At 51.5% G+C, this 14,179-nt stretch overlaps 1 protein-coding gene across 1 annotated transcript in view; it reads right to left on the bottom strand.

Annotated features, from left to right (window-relative positions):
- Positions 1 to 13,265, bottom strand: part of SORL1 (sortilin related receptor 1) — a 40,609-nt gene extending 27,344 nt beyond the window's left edge. Inside the window, exons 1-15 of the mRNA XM_054395598.1 lie at positions 13,152 to 13,265; positions 12,716 to 12,841; positions 12,047 to 12,208; positions 10,163 to 10,230; positions 9,684 to 9,864; positions 7,826 to 7,927; positions 6,750 to 6,919; positions 6,385 to 6,577; positions 6,077 to 6,194; positions 5,492 to 5,565; positions 3,739 to 3,827; positions 3,444 to 3,622; positions 1,885 to 2,071; positions 681 to 809; positions 358 to 443 (exon numbers count right to left, since the gene is read on the bottom strand). Coding sequence (XP_054251573.1) covers positions 358 to 443; positions 681 to 809; positions 1,885 to 2,071; positions 3,444 to 3,622; positions 3,739 to 3,827; positions 5,492 to 5,565; positions 6,077 to 6,194; positions 6,385 to 6,577; positions 6,750 to 6,919; positions 7,826 to 7,927; positions 9,684 to 9,864; positions 10,163 to 10,230; positions 12,047 to 12,208; positions 12,716 to 12,841; positions 13,152 to 13,241 — 1,954 coding nt within the window. The 5' untranslated portion in view covers positions 13,242 to 13,265. The remainder of the gene's footprint in view (positions 1 to 357; positions 444 to 680; positions 810 to 1,884; positions 2,072 to 3,443; positions 3,623 to 3,738; positions 3,828 to 5,491; positions 5,566 to 6,076; positions 6,195 to 6,384; positions 6,578 to 6,749; positions 6,920 to 7,825; positions 7,928 to 9,683; positions 9,865 to 10,162; positions 10,231 to 12,046; positions 12,209 to 12,715; positions 12,842 to 13,151) is intronic.
- Positions 13,266 to 14,179: the final 914 nt, after the last annotated feature.

Genomic DNA, 14,179 nt, shown 5'->3' with positions numbered 1-14,179 from the left:
CTTCCCAAGGGTTTCTCCAGGATGGGCTTATCTTTGATCTCCTGTCTTTCTCGTTGTGTTCAAGCCTGCTACAGCAAGGAAGCAATGGGGACAAGAGGCTTCCTGCCCTCAGCCTGCTCTGAGGACTTTGAAGCAGAGAGGACTCTGCACTGCAGGCTAAGCAGGTCCCTCAGCAATTCTCTGGCCCCTCGACAGGACCAGGAGGTGATGAATTTGTAACCCACAGAGACATTTCATCTCCTGCGCCATAGGTTTTGTCCAAGAGCTTCCTGGTAAGTTTTGTGTCATCCCTCAGGCACCAGCCAAAAGTTTGATGAATGAAGCCCTTGTGCCTGAAGCAATCCTGTTCAGACTCACCAGCTAGTGGACAAGGTACCAGCTCCCCTTCCAGCCGTGACTCAATGTCTCCACCTGTACAAGTGTCCCCAGAGATCTTTCGGTAGCTGCAACAGACACAGCCAGGCAGTTTATTCCATGACAACTGTTAACACACCACCATGAGCAGCTAGGTGGTGTTAAGTTATAGATTAGATGTTGTGACATACATCCAAACACATCATTTGTTCACTGCCATTTATGGGGTGTGTAGGTTTTGTGGTTGTTTGGGGCTTTTTTTAATCACTAATAGGATAAATCTCAGCAGCAAAAGACCAAGTTGCCCTCCCAAGCACAACACATACCCACGAGTCTTCTTGTAAGTCGAGCCAACAGGACAGGGGACAGGTGGGTCATATGGTTTCCCAGCAAATTCAGGGTCAGGAACACAAACTTCTAATGATAAGTCATCACTCAGTTTAAAGCCAAAATCACTGTAAGCAGAAAAAGAGATGTAAGGAGCAACAGGGGAGAAGGACAAACATGGAGCCCTGCTCTATTATTACTCAGCTCTGGTTTTGCATAGAAGTTTTAAGAACCTTAAATATCTCAGAAGTCCATTAGCAGTATTTAGCTGCATAATAACAGCTTGTAGCCAGACAGCTTCTGTCTCCAGGATGTCTCAAGAATATTTTGTAAATGTTTTGCCTGAGCAGACATGGGCAGGTGAGGAAGCAAGGCATAGCTGAGCCAGTGTGCCCTGAAAATCTGGCCACAAGCCCCATTTCTCCTGCTTAGCTGGCTTAGGTCACTGCTCTTTCTCTTGGCCTCTCCTGTTGGTAAAATGGGAGAGGTACAGTGCATCTGTTCTTTGCAAAATGCTGTGGAAGAGGTTATGTCAAGCTGATTTTGCAGGGAGCTCAGGGCTGCAATTCCATGGCAGAGATGAGATCCCACCAGCCCTGTTCTCAGCCTGCTCATGACAAGCCAGAGTCAGCTCTCTGTTTCAGCACTGGTCAGGCAGGTCTGTACCCCTGTCCTTAGCTGTATGTACCAGACACTTGAGCAGCTTGGCTGTGAGCTCTGCTGAAAGCCCAGTCCCTGAAAAGCAGCCACTTTCTAACCCCAAACCTTTGCAACAGATTGCCAGAGCATGTTTCCTAATCCTGAGAGCTGTGCAGTGTCAGTAATGTGCAAATTGCAAAAAAAATGATATAGCAGAGCCAGTGGCACCCCTGTGGCTAAAGGGTCATAAAGGTTTTTAGTAGAGGATCTCTGTATGTGATGGGAAATTGTCCACCATCACTTGAAAGGTGGTGATGGATTAACAACACTTTGCTCTTCTATGCAACCTTTCAGAGGTTCCCAAAAGGCTCTAAAGGCATTAATTAAGGTTATTAATGAAAGGATGTTTTCAATCTATTTAGTTTCCTCTTTGCTATGAAATCAAGCCACAATACACAGAGCTAAATAAATTGGATGTTTGTTCACTTTGAGCGATTGGTCACAGATATCAATCTCAGACTTTCAATCCAGACTAAAAGACATTAATTTATTAGTAGTATTTACCATTCAAAGTCTTCCCTTGTACAAGAGCAGTTGGAGACCATGACAGGCCTGTCAAAATCTTCCCCATTGAAGCAGGTTGCATGAGGAGTCCTCCTTTTGAAAACGGTTTTATGCCCCAGTAAGCATTCATTGCCTCGCTCGTCGGAGGGTGACCACAGCTTGTAGTCATTCTCTGTGCAAGGGACCCCTAAGAGAAGCAACAAGGTTGGGGTAAAAGAAAGGTGCAGTCCTTGTGGCACCCTAGACCAAGGGTTTACAACCATGAAAGCTGCAGATGTTCCTCAGGCTCTGCTGTTGGTGCATGCCCAGCAGTGCGCAAAGGGCGGCACCATGTCCTGCACCAGCAATGCACTCCACGGATTGGAGGGGTGCAGAGAGCCTTGCTCTCAGAAGAGGTGCAAAAGGCCTCCCAGGGGCAACTGCACGATCCAAGCAGCCAGCCCAGCCTCTGAGGGAATGCATCAAACCTCAGCTTCTTGCCACAGCTACTGGCGTCGTGGCATCAAGACCCAGCAGGCATGCTGGCAGCCAGCCATGCACCACAGTAATGCCCACTGCCCCTTTTCCCTTGCCACCCATGGCACAAAATGAGCAGCTTCCCCCTGACTACCAGGCTCTAGAGCTGCCCCAAGAGAAAAGGCAAAGCAGAAAGCCTCTCTGAGTGTGCAGCAGCACTCGGTGACAGGAGGCAACAAGCAGCTCTGTGGCAGTGACAGTGAATCTGTGATGCCTCATTTTAATGAAGTCGTTCTGGTTACCAAACAGATCTGTTTCCAGCAGCACGTCAAGGGAATTGGTTATAAATTGTAGTCAAGCAAATTCCTCTGCTGGGTTTAACTGCTCTTTGATTAAAATGCTGCCTTGCAATCAAAGCTGAAATGGGTTATAAAACATTCATAGGCACAAGCCTTCAGGAGGAGGTTTTTTTTTTTTTTTTTCCCTTTTCCTTTTCAACAAACCCCTCAGTGAGGAGAGAAGTTATACAGGGAGAGCACAGAGAATGTGAGTGCCTTCAGCAGCCATGTCCGTGTGGACATGAGGGACAGGGCACCCAAGGGTGGACAGAGGAACCACAGCCCCCAGAGGAGATGCCCTCTCTGCCCCAACTTCTGGGGGATGGCCAGGTCAATGAGGTCAGTCTCCTGCTAACAGGGCTTGAGGGCATCTCTCTTGGGCCCCTTCTGCAAAATAGGGCAGAGGGTAAGAGCAGCAAAGGTGTTTCTGCACCCAGTTTGTATTTATGTGGCCAGCTTCCCATGCTTGCCAATGGGGATCTAAGCCTTAGAGGACTTGATTGCTTGGGTCACTGCCTGAGGTCTCTAGGTCACTTTGGGCTTCTGAAGAACCACTCCCACATTCCTCCCTCAGTCTCAGCCCCCTGGAGAGGGTATGTCAAGCCCTCACATGCACACAGAGGGCTGCTTGAGGCAGGCTGTGCAGCGTGGGGACCGGATGGGTTATCAGTGTGTGCAGCCTGCAAAGCCACACAGTGTAGGCAGGGTGGCTCTGTCACCTGCACAACCAGCATCAAACCACGGCTGTGCCACCTGTCCCCTTACCCAGCACGTCAGTGGTGTTGATCTGCAGTATCAGCCAGCTGTGGCCATTCTCTTTGTAGGAGCCAAAGATGGTGAATATGGTGCTTTTCTCGCCGGGCTCGGTCAGCAGGCCGTACACGAACACTGGCTTCTCTGAGAAAGTGAAGCTCTTCCAGGTCTCCCCTTCATTTGTGCTGTACCTGGAGAAAGGGGATTGGGAGAGCTGCCAGGGGCAGGTGCTGCCCATCACAGGGCACTCTCTCAGCCCCAGCCCAGGCACCACTGACAATCCCCTCCTTGCCCCCCTGTCACTTACTTGAGCTGGTCGGTCTCAGTACCTTGTGCAATGGCCACAAGAATGCCACCGTGGTCACCCCAGGTGTAATAGTGGGGTCCAGACAGTGCCTGAAAGAGAAATGGTGCTGAGAAGTACCTCAGAGCTGTGCCAAATTAAGGGAAAAGTCTGTCTGGAAAGCATGCTTGGTCAGAAATGCTGCCTGACCAGAGCTAATGTTTCAGGTTGCCTGGGCTGAGCCAAGTACCTTGAGGCACCAGAGATTCAGGTGTTTATGGGCCAGCACCTGCAGACAAGAGCAGCCAGGCCAGTCCCCCTAAAGGTATAGCTGTGTTTAAGAGCAGCACTGTGCCCTGGACTCAGACTCCTCCTGTGCCATGTGCAGGTCAAAAAAAATCAGTGTAAAAAAATCCACCAAATGAAACCAGAGTCCACTGCTCCCTGTCTCAGACTGCAGCTCTTTGTCATGCCTGTGAGGCTTTCCCAACACTCAGCTTGAACTTGCTGCCTTCCTAGGACTGCTGATCAGAGCCACAGAGTGCAGAAACAAGCCCCAGAGACAGTTTATTCATCCATCCTGCTGAAAGAAACTTCTTGTGTATCACGTTCACCCTCAGCTCTATTTAGTGACCACCACACCTCTGCTTCCCTATCTGGCGAGCCCAATCCAGCTCAGGATGGAGAGAGGAAGCACAAACGTGCCTGACTCTGCTCACAGGACACTCTAATGCACTGGGGGACGTTCTTAGGTGGGGCACTGAATGTATTGTTTCTTTCTTCTCTGTGCTGTGAGATCACCCCAGCAATCTGGAGAGCCAAAAGTCTGCTGCTTGCCAAAGCTTAGAGAAGGGAGTTGTGTTACTGCTGCTAAGCTGAGGAACTACACTGCTGGGTCATTCTGCACCTTCACTCATGAGACAAAGGGCCCAGAGAAGTCAGGAGCTTGGCACTGTTAACCGTGGGTCAATGCTCAGCATGCTTTAATTGCATTTCAGTGCAAACCTGCCTGCAAGCCAGGGGAGGTTGGCACCGCAAAGCCTCAGCCTTTCCAGGCTGTGAGCACTCCTGTCTTGCTACACAGCTCCTGCAGGGAGACCCACAGGTCCTCACAGCCACGCTCCAGCTGAATTTCAGAGGCAGCCACTCTCAGCCAGGGCCCAGCCTCTGAACCATGGTCGGCTTTGGCTGCAGCTGCCCAGCCCTTAACCCAGACCGCGCAGCACTTCTGGGAGGAAAAGGAGGTCGTTTAATTCACAGCATTAAATAGCTTGCAGATGTCGAAACACTGTCTTACACTCACAGCAGAAGGCACAGGCAGACCACAAGTACTGCCACAGACCAGAACAACCACTTAGGAAACAGCATCAAACTCCCCACAAACTGAAGGCAACATCTTATTTTTCTGGAAGACCTTGGAGCCTCTCCAGCCACTCTCACATACAAAACCCTGGCTGTCAGTGCAGTCTAAAAGATGCCCCAAGCCAGGGGCAAGTCCTGCTAGTTGAAGAAGATGAATAGAGGAGGGAGCTCTCCTGGATTTGGACCCCACCACCTTTATTATGAGGCCCATCTCCACGCCAACACACACTTAGGCCTTTATCTGAAGACATTTTTGCTTGGTCTCAAGGGATATTCATCACTTTCCAGCTGGATGCATACATGGAGGTGAACTTCAATGCCTTAAGGCTGCACATCACTTAGCTACATTGCTGCCAATATTCTACTTGCTGCACCACTGCCTTGGCTGAGCTGACAGGCAGAAAAGCAGCCTTACCTCTCTCCACCTTGCTCCAGCACTGCTCGAGACATAGACATTGGTTTTTCTTCCCATGTTCTTGCCAATGGAGCCTGGGAGAATGGGAGAAATTGTGAGGAATGCAAAATGATTGCTTAAAACAAAGCCAGACACCTCTAAGCTATTTTTATCTGTGAGCAAAATGACAGTGACTGAGGAGCTGATTCTTCACACAATAAACTAATTCCCTCAAAAGCAAATATTGTAAGACTATTAACAAGCCTTAAAAGCAGCTGGGGAAAAACCCATGGCTAGAAGCACGCTCAAGCAAAATGTGCAAACATTTCCTTCAGTACAAAAGCAACAGAAATGGGATTTTCTGTATGTTCAAGAAACCCAGCAGCTGGCAAGAAGATCCAAATAAAGCAGGCAGGATTTCTCACAGCACTGTGCTGCAGCAAAATATAGATGCTGGAACTACTGAACAGGGAGAAAAGGCAGCAAAACGTAGCGTTGAGCTGCATCTTTGTAACCTGCATGCACAAACTGGATCTTGCCAAGGTTGTCATGCCTGGACAACAATGCACCCCAAGCCCCCCACAGCTGCAAGAAGGAAAGCAGCACCGGTGGCAATGATCAGTCCTGGCGCCGACTCCTTGGACAGAATGGGCATCCTGCGCAGCTGGAAATTCAGCAGCTGGCTCAGGCGCTGGGCCAGGTGGAGAGAGCAGCCCTGGGAAAACTGGAAAAGCAAAACACAGCAGCATCAACCCTCTGCCCCGCACTCACCCATGCCCTCGTCCCACTCAGTCCATCCCTCTCCACTTGGAAAGGGGGGGCAAGGACTCCCTCCTGGTGGGATTGCCGTTTCAGCCTCTTTTGCTGCAGGCTTCTCCCCGCCTTGCCCCCTGCCCCTTCCTGCCCCATGCTACCTCACAGTCTATCTGCTCCCCGTAGCGTGTCTGTGCCGGGGGCTGCAGCAGCTCCCAGGTGCCGCCCTTGTCAAAGGTGATGACGGAGCTCATGTTCTCCTCGCTGAAGGAGCCATTGATCAGGGTGGCAATGTAGACTCCCCGCACGCCTTCGACGCGGTGGAAGTCCGCAAAGGGCTCGTTGGCAAAATACCTGCAAGGAAATGCAAAGGGGTCAGGGAGTGGCAGCCTCCCTGGATCTGGGGATTGAGGGACTGTGAAGCCCACGGACTGGGGCAACGCTCTGAGCGACCACAGCCAGCATCTACAAAGGCTTTGGCTGATGTTCCTCTTTACCACAGCCAGTTAGGTGCATCCCACGTTACCTGACCAAGGTGTCACTTCCAGCTCCTCCCGGGCTGTAGTAGAGCACATTTTCCAATGACAGGGAGAACTTCAGGCCTTCTGCCTCCGAGATGTAGAGGTTGGTCCGGTTGTTATCGTGGCTGACACACACAAACACCTGATCCTCCGAGGCATCAGCAACATAATATTCCTTTGGGATGTCAGTGACAGGCAAGCAGGTTTCATACACGTGGGCATACAAGCAGGGTTCACATCCAGGCCAGTTCAGCATTTCCTCTTAGATAACTCAAAGTTATTCTTCCCTCTACTCATTGGTGTTTTTTCTACTTGGCAATTAAGATTCTTCCCTTTGCTTTTACTTTTCTGTTTCCCTTCTAGAACTGCTATCCTCTGCCCTCCACACACCACAACCCACTGGCAGAGTCCCCTAGAAGCAGCACTGAGTATCAAGCCCCACTGGTGCTGGATCTCTCTCTGCTCAGACCCAACACAGCCAGGAGCATGCCCCCACTGCTCTGCTGAATGCCAAGAGTGCTCCTCATGTTCTCTGTCATCCCCACCAGCCTGGGGACACCAGAGCATGTCTGCTTCACACATCACAGACTCTTTGCACACCCTGGCTCTCCCACTGTGCTTCCTCTGCCTGCAGAGAGGATGGATGCTCCAGGCCATGCCCGTGGCACCAGCATGTGCTCAGCGAGCTGGCACCCCACACTATGAGGTAAGATTCCCAAAAGCAGAGCCAAAGCACAGAGCACTGAGATCATCATTAGCCCTTCTCTGGGTATCTGGGGTTTGCTGCCAGACTCCATCAGCACCATGGGAGGAAGCCAATGGCTCTTTCTGGACAGCCTCACACCCAGGACAGGACATCTTCCTGTGCTTCTCCACAGGCAGGGATGGTCAGAGCAAAGCCCCATCCTGTAAGCCACAGGATCGTCCTAACATGAGCTTTTGCTCAGCCAAACCCCCGCCCCAAGCAGGGTCATACAAGGTCATTTCCCAGCTCCCACAGTATGTGGTGGAAGGGAAGGAAGTGCTGCTGACATCTGAAGGTGTCCTTGGCAAAGGAGGGAGAGAGGAAAGCACCACTTACCTTAATTGGGTGCTTGGTTACAAACTGTGCCACGCGCATCGGCTTGCGGTTGAAGGAAACCCAGAGCTGGACCGAAGAGGGCTGAGAGCTGCCTAGCAAACGCTGCAGCAGAGCAGAGGGACACGTTAGGAGTAGCTCTTGACCCCAAAATCACCTTCATCCCCAGTGGCAGCCAAAAGGCAGACTGAGACAAACCCACAAACCTCCTGCCTGGGACTTCACTCTCCCTGCATGCAGGCAAAGCATGGTAGCTGCCTAGGACTGACTCCTGGTTTACATCAGCAAGGAGAGAAACTGCTCTTGCTGGCCAGTTAGGGGGAGGTAAGGAGGCTGGGTTTAAGTCCTTCTCTTTCTGCACAGCAGTCCATCCTTTCCTTCCAATTTGTAAACGCTTTGTGCAAACTGAAATACACCAGCTGGAAACCAAAAGCATAAAAAAAGTTGTGGGCAACCTATTTCGTACAGGATGCTAATGGGAAGAACCTAAACCCAGATTTAGGCTCCAAAAATAAGCAGCCTGATTTTTCTCAGGCTCTGTATAGCTAAGCAACCGTGCCTCCCACGGAGAGGAGCTGGAGCCAGAGTCCTGGGTGCCTCTGCCACACAGCCTGTCCTCTCCCCAGTGCTGCTCCTGCTGAGGCCAAGGTCTGACCCAAGTGTCCGCTTCCAGGTATCATTTCCAAATCCAGGGTTTGCAGCTGGGCCAGCGACCCTCTCAGTCTCTGAGTTTCCTATTGATCTTTGCCTCAGCATGGAGTAAGGGTGATTTTAATGTTGTTTAGTGTAACATCAGTCATCAGAGTTGCAGGAGAAAGCATGGTGGTGGGCCCTGTGATCCTGGAGCTCTCCAGAAGCAGAAGGAACTCAAAGAATCCCCAGATTGAGGTCATGCTTGGAAAGGTACTGACTGAAACCTGCTTCACATTTTCAAGAGGCTGCCTGCCCAAGCCTGGTGGCTTCTCTGCAGAGACACAGACCACACCCAGTATCTCACCCAGCTCCAACAGCAAGCCTAAGATAAAATCTTTTGAAAACCACAGCAGGCTTCAGTTCAGGCCTGGAGCCAAAGGGATGGGCCCTAAGAGTGGCAGATTGTACTACCTGCAAAAGAGAAAGCTGAAGGTGCTCTACAAACACATCCCCTGCCAGTGCAGGACAACACTGTGGCCATCCAGGAGGCTGGAGGTGACATACTCACTGCTTCCTGCCTAGGACACCCTGAATCTTTGCAGTTTTGCAAAGACTCACCCCTAAATGGCAAAGGTTGCTCATGAAGACAGACTTGATGGCAGCAGAATTGGAGGAGAGCACTGCTAGCATTTTCTAAAGAGAAAACGGCTCCTCAAAATCCATAAGGAATAGAACTCTGCCCCTCTGGTGGCATGTCCCTGATCATCTAGAAAGGACTTGCCCTCAGGGAAAGCAGAGATGCTTTCTAGCTTTCTTTCAGGTTTGTCTGAAATTGGCCAACAGCTGTAACAAGCGTAGGGCAGCTCTGGCTGCAGAGGGACCAAAAGACCATTCTTGCTCCCCCACATCCTCTTTTCCTCAGCAAGCAAACTGCAAATCCAGCTTTCTTCCCAGGACAGAGCACGTTAGGCTACTTGAACCTAGGCCATGTTTGATGGTAATCCTTCCTGACAAGTGGCCTCCTAACCACCGAGCTGCTGAGCCACATCCTCCCTTCCCATGCCACCCCCACCCCTCTGTCCCCTGCCTCACTGGTTTTCCCAGGCATCCTCTTTTTTCTCCCAGGTCCCAGCACTTTGCAGCCTGACCTACTTCTGCCCAGCCTGCTGAAGCAGTGCCGTAGCCAAGCATCAACCATCACCCTGTGCCTTCCTCGTGTGATACTCACCACAGACTTTGTTGCAAACATGTATTTGTCCCTGAGCTGGAAGTCTTCAACATCTTCCAGGATTATTTCTTTATTTTCTCTGCTTTGAAAGAAATCAGTGCTGCGAATGACAGTTGAAGCCCCGGAAGGCTCGTGCCGCTCGATGTACACTGTATGGGGCTGATCGTAGGGCTCAGCTCCCCTGGAAGGCACAAAAAAGGTGCTGGTGGTATTATCTCAGCACTCACAGAGCAATGCAGACAGCAGCAGGCACCAAGGAGCAGGAGCTGGGCAAACAGGAACCAGGGGGGCAATGCAGAGCCTGTGTCAGGGTTGTCTCTCATCACCCACAACGCCACAGCTCTGTGGGCAAGGAGAACAGGGGGCTGGAGCTCACTTTGGTATCCATATCCTCAGTTTGTCCATGGCAGATAATGAGGCAAGAGGCAAGGAGGGAAAGAAGACAGGAGCTGGGCGTAGCACACAAGTGTGGTACATACCAAGAGAAAGACTTGACGTGTTCCTGAATCATTATCCAGGTCTGGCCAAAGTCATCTGATTTCCAGAGCTGCAAGGACAAGTGAGAGATGCCAGTGGGATTGGGCAACCAAACAGACCCAATCCTTTAAGAGACCCAAGCAAGCTCTGGCAGCAGAAGCAGCATGGACCTGTGTCTATCACAAAGCCATGATCTCCTTTGATGGTTTCTCCTTACGTGGCAGCTGCCTGAAGGACCAGCAACCTTCCTAGCTGCAAGAGAATAACCCCAACAGGAAAAAAAGCCCTTTCAGTCTTCTACAAGGATTTCTCTCCCTCTGTTGATCCACCTGGTTTTACATTAGCTCAGAAGTAAAAATAACTTGTTCTGACATACTTGTGGAGCACGACAGCATGGGTCAGTATCTGAGTCTCCCCCTCAGAGGCCACCACAACCCCAAGCACAGCCACATGGCTGCTGCTGCAGATCTGCAGGCATTAGCATGGCAGAGGTCAAGAGGAGAGGCAGCATTGTTCATTGTGCCAACAAAAGCAGCAGCCACGAACATGCCAGCTACCCTCTGCAGATCCCACCCCTCCAGAGCCTCATCTTCCTGCCTGTTCTTTTCCAAGCACTATGGTGGCATCTGAGCTGTAATTTTTGCCTCTTTTTTGCAGCTACATGGGTACAGCCAGCCAGAGTCCAGCCTCAACAGCCAGCCCAGCAGCCCACACAGGGAAGGGTACTGCTCCCAGACACCTTTGTCCCCTGAAAAGGCATCAGCCATGCCCAGCATGCACCCTGATGTGTGTGCACCCTGCTTGACTGCCTGATGCCCCCCCATTCACAAGCTGGGGTCAGCTGTTTCATCCTCAGGTTTTGCTTACACTGCCTGTTGGAAGGTGCTGTAATTATTTACAATCTTTACCCAGCAGCTTCAGTGGAAAAAGAAGTTTTGTTTTCAAGAGGCAATTTGTTAAGCAAGACTCAAAGCCAAACCACATGCCCACATGAAATACTGCAGAGGTCAGTCCTGCCTCAGCTGCCAGCACTTGGTGGTGAGTTATGACTGCAAGTCAAGCAGATCAATATGGTCAGCAGCAGCCTGGATAAAGAACCAGCACAAATGAAGGTAAAGGGAGAGGAAATGTTTAAGGTAGCCATCCTGCAGGTACTCTATCCTCACCCCTCCAGAGGTCAGAAACCAGACTGACCTATAGGGGAAGGCAGTGTCCTAGACAATCTGGGAGCTCTGCACATAGCAATCTGAGATCAGACACCATGGATGGTCAAAGCACAGATTCACAGAGTGCATTGGGTTGGAAGGGTCCCTCAAAGGGCATCTCGTCCAACCTCCCTGCAAGGAGCAGGGACACCTCCAACTTGATCATGCTGCCCACAGCCACATCAAGGCTGATCTTGCATGTCTCCAGGGACAGGGCATCAATCACATCCCAAGACAACCTGTTCCAGGATTTCATCATTCTCATGGTGAAGAACTTCCTTCTGATGTCCAACAGTATCCCCTGCTCCAGTTTCAAACCATTGCCCCTGGTCCTATCACTCCAAGCCTTTCTAAACAGTCCCTCCCCAGCCTTCCTGCAGGTCCCCTTCAGATACTGAAATGTAGCTCTAAGGTCTCCTTGGAGCCTCCTCTTCTCCGTGCTGAACAGCCCCAATTCTTTCAGCCTGTTTTCATAGCAGAGGTGCTCCAGCCCTCTGATCATCTTTGTGCACCCCTCTTCTTGTGTTGGGGGTCCCAAAGCACAAACCCAGGCACTGCTGGTGCAAGGCAGGGTGGCTCTCAGCACGCTCTGAGGGCCATGGGACACCTAATGGGCCAGAGGAAATGCCACAGCAGGGCAGAGGCAGGATGCTGCCCTCCTGTCTAAGCAGAAGCACTCACCTGTTTTTTAGGATGAGACCTGTCAAAGCCCAAGAGCAGGTTGGGGTCCCTGCTGTGCAGGAGCAGGTCTGCTGCTCTGAAGGGAATTGAGAAGCCCTGAATGTTGTTGCAGAAGTCAGTGGTGATCCAGAGGTATGGAGCGAAGGCATCCACAAAGATATACTGGAAGGAGGGAGAAGGGAAGTAGGCAGTCAGCCACCTGGTCAGAGCAGAGTTCAGCCTAGCAGTAACAATAACTTGTCCTGGGGGTGTCTTTGGGAGGACAAACTCTGCAGGAGAGATATTGACCTGTCCTGGCCACCCCTCTCCTGCCATGCTCTCATGCTCCTGAGCATCACAGATCCATACAGGAGGTACAGCAGTGTGCCCAGCACATTCCACTCTGCCCAGGGACCCCTCAGACAGCCCAAGGGGCTCTTCTGCAAAGTCAGAGGACTGTGCAAAAATGACCTTCAGTCTCCATCTCCAGAATGGGTCTGTTCCTCCCCACTGCTAATTCCAACCCCCCTACCATGGGCAGTGACAACTTCCACTAGCCCAGGCTGTTCAAGGCTTCATCCAGCCAGGCCTTGAGCACCTCCAGGGAGGGGGCATCCATGACCTCTTTGGGCAACCTGTTCCAGTGTCTCACCACCTTTACTGTAAAGAATAAACTGGGGCCAGCCTCACCCTCTTGTTGTCGGCTGGGCTGTGGTAGAACTGGGCGATGGCCACCTCGCTGCTGTTCCCCTCACCAAAGCTGAACCTCTCTGAAATCTTCTTGAAACTCTTCCCATAGTCATAAGACACATAAACCTGCAAAGGAGAAATGTGAGAGGCAGAAAGCTCTGGGTTCGCTTCTGACAGCTTTGGTGAAAACTCACAAAACTAAAAGGGGGAGAAGCCTTCGAGAGGGCCTGAGCCAGCCTTTCAGAGGTTAAACCCATGGGGTAACACAGAGGATATGTAAGGAGGCTTTTTTGCTCCCACCTCAAAACTCTTGAGCCTTTCTTCCATCTTCCCAGCACAGGAGAGAAAGGCAGGCTGCAGCTCAGCAGCCACTGCCACTCCCCTGGCACAGGAGCAGAGCAGGCACCCCAGGATGGTGCCAGGCTGTGTTACTTACGTCGCTGTTTTTGGGTCCCAGCAAAGACAGACTGTCTCTGGCCAATGCCACGATCACATTGCTCTTCTCTCCTGCCCAGTGAACGACCATCTGATTGTGGGAGTCATTGAGGCTGACCTGCAACACCAAGGGAAAGGGCATCCTGACCACAGCCTTGCCCACAGGGACAGCCAGAGAGCACATGCCCACTCCCACCACCCCTCCTCAGACTGTGGGGACACTTCTTCAAACCAGGGGCAGAAGCCAAAACAGTCCAGCAGGCAAACAGCAAAGGAGCAGTCTGTGTCCAGCCCTTCCAGACCCTGGAGGGGTTGGGGGAAGCGCTTGTGGGCACACTTGGGGTGAGTTCAGCTCCAGCCTGGAGTGCTGAAATACAACAGGATGGCCCACAGCCCCACAGCTGGTTAAGGGCTTTATCTTTCCACCCCCATCTTCCAAGGCTGCTGTGCCTTTGTCCCACTTCCATTTCTCCCTGCAGTCTCATTTAAAGCCTCCCCATTTAAAGCCCAGCCAAGCAAATCAGTGGCACTCAGAATAACAGAGCTTGGAAACCTCTGCCAGCGTGACAGTGCCAAGGCTGCCATTGTACCAAGACCACCACGGTGCAAGCCAACAGCTAAAGAGAAGACCTTCCCTGGGGGGCTGGCATGGCACTACATAAAACAGCATCTCTCATGGTCCTGTTAGCAAAATGCAGGTGCTTAAAGGGGTGATTTTCCCTTAGTTCTTCCTCAAAGACGAGGATTTGGGGGACAATGAGAATGAAAACTAAAACCAAGGAAGGAGAAGCAATTGCAAATGCAGGCTGACTTAGGTGAAGGGCCACAGGGAAACAGCCACCTTTCTACAGTGACTTCTCTACCCTGAAGGACACACTGGTTTCCAGTGCAAACAAAGCCAGAGCCACCACTCCCTGTGCACTCCCTGGGCCTGGCAGTGCTGGTTGCAAGGGGCCTGTTTCTATGGGGAAGCTATCGCAGCATCGCAGCAACAGGAGCCAAAGCTGCAGAGCCTCTGGACAAACACAG

Source organism: Indicator indicator, chromosome 34 (assembly GCF_027791375.1).
Source record: "Indicator indicator isolate 239-I01 chromosome 34, UM_Iind_1.1, whole genome shotgun sequence".
Taxonomy (NCBI): domain Eukaryota; kingdom Metazoa; phylum Chordata; class Aves; order Piciformes; family Indicatoridae; genus Indicator; species Indicator indicator.
The sequence above is the reverse complement of the archived record's forward strand: the minus strand, read 5'-3'. Positions and strand labels throughout refer to the sequence as shown.